We start from the raw sequence: 6,880 nt of genomic DNA, 5'->3' as shown, positions 1-6,880 counted from the left end.
ATATATATATATATTTATAATTTTATTAATTTTTTTATCTATTTTTATGTAATAATGCGAGTTAATTATTTTATAGCCACATGGTCGCGTCAACCTCAAAGTAAAAAAAGATATTCCAAAAGTAGTGGACACCATTGATATTGAAGATATCTCTGAAAAAGCTGTATTTTGTCGCTGTTGGAGATCTGAAAATGTAAGTTCTTTTCTGATAGAAATCAAAATTCTAAGATAAAAAAAATTATGTATATCTTAATATTTCAATATCAAATCTTATTGGACTTTATTTAAACTGAAAGTTTAAACTAATAAATACCAATGAGAACATGCCGTAACGGTCAAGCTGGATCTTGGATGCTTCTATTATATAATTTCGTTTATATACTACATATGATTCTTAAAATGCGCGCCGAAATTTTTTCACACTTGAAACGCAACACTAATAAACTACCGCTGCAATATCAAGAGTTAAATTGACTAATAATTTAACGATTTTTGATGCTGTTTATGCATCTTATATTGATCTTGATAATGTTGAATGACCTATTAAAATCTGTAAATAATTAATTTTTCATTGTGAAAAATATTACCTCGGCCGGGAGTCGAACTCGGATCTGGCATTCCGTGTTGAAAAAAGTTTCAAGTCTGAAAAAATTTCGGCGCGTAATCAAAAATTTATATAGTATATAATTAAATTCACATACAATTAGGTATATATATATATATATATATATATATATACACACAATATATAAAAGCACCCTTGATCCAGCTTAGACCGCTGCGACTTGTTTTCATCGGTTTGAATTCTTGCAGTCCGATAAGAATTAATATCGTTGATACATAATACGATCTCCTACATTTAATGCACACATATGTCTCATTCTTAATCATTTTTTATATATAGTGGCCATACTGTGATGGTACTCACGGACGGCATAATAAAGAGTGCGATGACAATGTGGGTCCACTCATCGTTACGAAAAAAGACTAATTACCAACACACTGACTAATTACTGTTGGTAATTGTCCATCACTGTAAGATAGCTATTTACTCATCATGTTGTAGATAAATATGAGGAAGGTTAAATAGATGAATCTTTATCCCCCTCTGTAGATAAATTTTACAAAACGTCTGCCAATTAATTTTTTAAGACACCTCATTTTTAAGGGAAGGTTTATAAATAAATTTATTTCCGTAATATATATTCAGTGGTTTTTTTATTTTTATGCATAATTTAATGAATAAATAAATAATTAATTAATTAAGATAAATAAATAATTCTAATTTACATATATTCCATCTACAATTAAGTTTCTGTAACATTAATATATACAAAGCATTCTACTTGATGTGATGTGTTTCGATCATCTTGTAGTATATCTTTACACAAAATGTTAGAATGTAATATTTTTTTATGAACACTTGTTATTTTCAAAAAGGCACGACGAACTTTATATAAGTAGTATTTTTTTATGCAAAACAATGAGATGTCTATTTTAACACGAAATTTGTGTTGAATGAAATCAATGTCTTGTAAAAAAGAAATTACACGATAAAAAAATTGTTAAACGTAATATTTAAACAAAAAATTAAAACTGTACTTTTAACAATTCAAATTAAAAGTTTAATAAAAAACCATAAAAAAATCAAAATAATTAAAATAGTTAAAGACTTAAAATAAAACCAATAAGAAATTGCCTTTAACGGTCGAGCTGAATCTTAGGTGCTAATTATAATTCCGTGTGAATTTATACATATATTACGTACGTAGTCTTTTAAACCATTTTCATTTATAGATTTGAATATGTCGTTCAACATTATTAAGATCCAAGATGGTATGTATCAAAATTGTTAAATTGTTAGATAATTTAACTCGTGATACTATTGCGGTAGTTTTGTAGAGTGGCGTTTCAAGACCGAAAAATTGTTCGGCGAGCAGTTTGAAAGACTGTACCATATATGTAATATATAAATTCACACGGAATTATAATTAGTACCTAAGATTCAGCTCGATCGTTAAAGACAATTTCTTATTGGTTGTGTTTCTCACGGTCCTACAAGATTTAATACTTAAAATAAAGTTATAGTTCTGATTAATTATGAAAATAATACATTTATTAGTAAACTTCGTCTCTTCATTGAAAGCATAAAAGATCTATAAAATATAAATATATCTTTTTTTTTAGAAATATATTTCAAGTAGAAATTAAAAGAATCTATTATATTATAAAAACAACAAAATAAAATATAAATTTTACACTGCTACGATGTACACATAAGTAACAAGATAAAATATTAACATAAATATTATATTATGTACACGAATGTACATTTGATTTCGCTTTTTTGATAATTGTAAATATATTTATGTATAATAAAGTGTTTCTGATTAACGTTAAAAAAATATTAAATACAAATACATTATTTGTATTTCTACAATCACTGCTATTATCAAACATGCAAATATTTTATTTTGTAATTCGAAAATTAATAATTATTAATTCATTATTCCATTTCGTACTAATTCTTCCGATATGATAATTTGTAATAATTTTTCTCTTCTGTCTGTATGCTACTATCATATATTATAAACCTTATGTTGTAAACATTAAATATAACGCATTTTTTAAAGTATTAATATGTTTTATAGCATTTTCAATGATTAAATTATTTGTTCACTGGTCATAGATTTTCAATATTGTGTAATTATGTACTAATCACGTAATGAGATTTACGATTTTTATTATAAATTACTATTTTCCAAGAGAAATTTAATTAAAAATATTTTTCAGTAAAATATATAATTATCTCATATCTGAGATGTATCAGTTTCTTCGTAAATCTACGACTTGAAGTGCCATTACATCCAATTTGTAGTGTCTTGCTTTCTAAAACAGTAAAAAAAATACAATGAGTATTTATTCATGATACAAGTTAAAATGATAATATATTAATAACATTTATCTATTTATTTTACTACTGTATAATATCAATATTATACTTTTTAAAAATTAATTATTAAAATTTTAATTAACACATTGTTAAAAGTACTATTGAATAAATTAACTATGATGTATTTACCGTATACAGTGGTGGTTCAGTAGGATGTGGATGAAATCCTGTTTCTCTGCAATTTGCGATAAAATCCAAACCATAATCGGGTGTTAAGATAAAGAACCCTGTTCTATAAAAAAAAATTCCATATATAAAAATTATAGCAAATACAAAATAATTAAATTTTATCCTTATTTGTATCTTATAATATTTGTACGTAGGAGAGCGCATACGCAAATAAACTTCATAATTGAAGTAATTAATAAGTATTTATACAAATCAAAAATTATTACAAAACAAGCAATCGTAAAATGTACATATAAAGAATTTAAAGAAGAAGTACATATATTAAGAAGCATATTAGTTTATAATTCAGTTGCTGAATATTTAATGATTACAACTGTTTGAAGGATTTAGTATGGTACAAAGTATACATAAAATATATTTTTTTATACATACTCATCATATTTCGGTGCGCAAACTATCGCTATAGCTTCTGCCATCATCAACTGATAAGCACAGTGTGTGTGAAGATCTACACTTGATAAAAATGCAGTCTGTGTGGGATGTGTCTATAATATATAATATGTAATACAATTATATATGTTTAAGACAATTAAATTAAAAATAAACAGATAAATCTTTTAGCAATTTTTCAATAAAATAAAATTATAAATAAACACACAAAATAAATCTTACATGAATCCAACCGAGAGTAATAAGATTATGCTGATCCTGATAATCGAAAATATCTTCTTCGTTATGTGTACTACAAGAATCTGGAGTTCCGGTTTGTTCCGGTATCAATAGATGTGTTACTATTAATTTATTTCGTTCCAATCGCCCAGCCAGAATGCCACATGTTTCTTTATTGCTTGTCGTATTGCTGAAAGCAAGAGTCAGAAAGTTGTGCATTAATTTGGTCGGTAAAATAATGTCGCGTAAGGATAATCCGTTGCTCGTCAGTAAGGAAGGTTTTGTAGAACGATCCACTGCCGGTGTTTTTCTAAAAACATTGAATATCACAATAAATGTTGTGTATACTGTGTATTAGTATATATTTATATATTAGATATTTTAAATACAGGAAGATATATTTATTTTGGCATTTTATTATATTAAATTATATAAAAATAATAATTGTTTAATATTAAATCTTATGATATATATTATTATTACAATAAAACTTAATTTTATTGTACATATAAATAACAAGACTTACATATCTTTGGAGGTTTTGAATGCTTTATCATCATTCGTATGATTTATCACAGTTTTTGATGCAATGGAAGGTAAATGTTTTGTCTCCATTGGTATGTTTACAGTAATAGCAGTTTTAGCTGCTTTGACAGCAGCCAGTGCAGCCATTTTATTCCTCCTATTTTCCTCTTCCTTTTGTCTAAACAAATGTATAATATTATAAAACCAATTTCGTAATAAAAATTACTAATTTCATACTTTTACTGTAACAAATATATAAGATAATTAAATATTTTACCTTTGAAGTTCTTCTTGCCTCAAACGTTCTCTTTCAATCCTTTCTCTTTCTTTTAAATCTTCTAAATACTTATCGAACTCTGCTTGATATTGCTCTAATAACTGTTTTTTCAGTTTTTCAGCTTTAGGAATGACTATTCTTAGAGCATCTTTATTCATTGCTTTCTCCTTAGCTGATACACTATTATATTGCGGATGGCCCCTTATTTTATCCACAAAAAGTCTATTGCAATAAGAAATATGAAAATATATCATATTTTAATAATTAGTAATAGCTAATAAGTTTTTTTTTATTATATTAAATTCATGGATTTAGTAACCTTTAAAATATATTTATTATATTATATATCATATGACAAGTTATTATTAATTATTACCTACGTTATAAATTTCATATATAGTGTAAAAGCATTTTCGTAACTGCCATCTTGCATGTTCATGTCTGCTAATCTGACCATTTCTACTCCTGTACGATAATATCTAAAATTAAAGATATTTTATAAAAAAAATTAAATAACTTTTGAAACTAATTATTGACAATTATTATTATAACATTTCTATTGATATTTGTAATATTTATAGAAGGGCATAAATAGACACAAATGTGTTCTTAATATGTAAATGTATGCAGTGACACAATTATATATATTTATATAATAAACATAAAGAAAAGATGATTTTAATTTTAAATCTTTTACAATTAGATATTTGAATTCCAATTCTTTGTTCATAATATTCTTTTTCTTTATTTTTACAAATTAAAAAAAGTTTTGAAGTAATATCTTTTTTTCTAGTAATATTTCAATACAATAAATTACATATAATAAATATATCTTTTACCTTTTAGGCGCAATATTTGGATCAATTACTACTCTCGAGGCATGCTCTGTAAGAGCTTTAATCCGTTCCTTAGGATCTGTAATACCCATTTCTTTCCAAGGCTGATTAGTTTTGTCCATTTTATAGGTTAGTCCAGTTAAACTTCCAATATTAATAAACGGCTGAAAAATCTTCTCTCAATTTTCCAATGTTATAGATCTCCTTCTCGGCATCATTTTAACGTTCAACATGACAAAAAATATTAAAAAATATTATTTAACTTCTAATTGAGACCCAAGCCACACTTGACAAATTCCAATTCGTGCCCCTCGACAACATTTAATAGCAAATTCAATAAGTATGCACGTACGTACTATATATCGAATGCACTAGCAATACTAGCGCCCTCTAGTCTCTTGCCGACCTGCGTAGATTCTCTCTCTCTCTCTCTCTCTCTTTCTTTCTTATCCAGTGCCTTCGGAACTGCAAGCTTTTCCAGCTCGTTGATTGGCTGTAGAACATAGAGATTCTCCGATCTCTCTATCTTGTAGCCAATCAATAAGCTTGAAAAACTTTATCGTATAACATGAAATATCGACCTTAATACCTTAAGCGCCACCGTGCGTCAAATTTAAGAACAGATTTTAAACTGTAACGTATTTTTTCATTTTTTTGAAGGTTTTAAATGTTTCAAGGTATACAATCATCATATTTTTATTGCATACGCGATCGTAATTACGGTTAACTGTTTTCGCGAGTGCCATAGAACACAGCTTTGAAAAAAGGAAACCTGTATCGGGTAGCTTACCTACAACTTTCATCACTATAGATTGTAGTCTCAAGTAAACTAGAGTTACGATGAGTTGCGTTCTCAGATCCCAGAAATGAATTTTTCGTTTTTTGTTTTGCAATGGTAACGCACTATGCTTAATATTTATTTAAAAAAATGGACCAGTAATTGTGTATTATATAGTTTAGATATCTTCTTTCCTACGGGTAAGACCTTGACAAGGTATGGAGGGCTCGGTACTTCGAGAATATATATACGAAAAAAAAGACTTTTTAAGTGTCTATAAATTTTTAGATCTATCTAAATTGTATATCTGATTAAATTTTTAGATATACTTAAGCAAAATTGTTCACTTTGTGTAAAAATTCGATAACGGGGAAGCATAACGTACCCTCGTCGCCGATTTAAATGAAAATGAACGAACCGCAGCCGGTTCGTCGCGTCGCGCGTTTGTATCGGGAATACCGTTAAAATTATCGGACTAATAGACTTTTTACGACTCCCATTCTTATCATGGATTTTATAACGTGGAGTGCCGCAGTATCACGCGAAAAAAAGACTCTATTAATAATTAGTCTACGATTATATAATAGTATATTATCCGCGAGTGTTTTTCGCGAGTGTCCTGTGCAAAAAGATGACAATCCAATTCTGAGAGTAGGAGGTGGTCTGGGAGAGGCATCAAGCATCGGCGGTACAACCTTGGGTGAGTATTATAT

At 27.5% G+C, this 6,880-nt stretch overlaps 2 protein-coding genes across 2 annotated transcripts in view; one reads left to right on the top strand and one right to left on the bottom strand.

Annotated features, from left to right (window-relative positions):
* Positions 1 to 1,201, top strand: part of Cisd2 (CDGSH iron sulfur domain 2) — a 2,351-nt gene extending 1,150 nt beyond the window's left edge. The window contains exons 3-4 of the mRNA XM_018540709.1: positions 77 to 193; positions 905 to 1,201. Coding sequence (XP_018396211.1) covers positions 77 to 193; positions 905 to 991 — 204 coding nt within the window. The 3' untranslated portion in view covers positions 992 to 1,201. The remainder of the gene's footprint in view (positions 1 to 76; positions 194 to 904) is intronic.
* A 1,564-nt stretch (positions 1,202 to 2,765) lies between these two features.
* LOC108774558 (STAM-binding protein-like A) lies at positions 2,766 to 5,688 on the bottom strand. The gene is made up of 8 exons (XM_018540700.1): positions 5,393 to 5,688; positions 4,934 to 5,032; positions 4,554 to 4,775; positions 4,278 to 4,454; positions 3,755 to 4,061; positions 3,515 to 3,627; positions 3,083 to 3,185; positions 2,766 to 2,889 (listed from the first exon to the last, which is right to left on the bottom strand). The coding sequence occupies exons 1-8, from the start codon at positions 5,509 to 5,511 to the stop codon at positions 2,827 to 2,829; spliced, it is 1,203 nt and encodes a 400-aa protein (XP_018396202.1). The 5' UTR covers positions 5,512 to 5,688; the 3' UTR covers positions 2,766 to 2,826.
* Between the last annotated feature and the right edge of the window lie 1,192 nt (positions 5,689 to 6,880).

Source organism: Cyphomyrmex costatus, unplaced genomic scaffold (genome assembly GCF_001594065.2).
Source record: "Cyphomyrmex costatus isolate MS0001 unplaced genomic scaffold, Ccosl1.0 scaffold1053, whole genome shotgun sequence".
In the NCBI taxonomy this organism is placed as follows: Eukaryota; Metazoa; Arthropoda; class Insecta; order Hymenoptera; family Formicidae; genus Cyphomyrmex; species Cyphomyrmex costatus.
The sequence above is the reverse complement of the archived record's forward strand: the minus strand, read 5'-3'. Positions and strand labels throughout refer to the sequence as shown.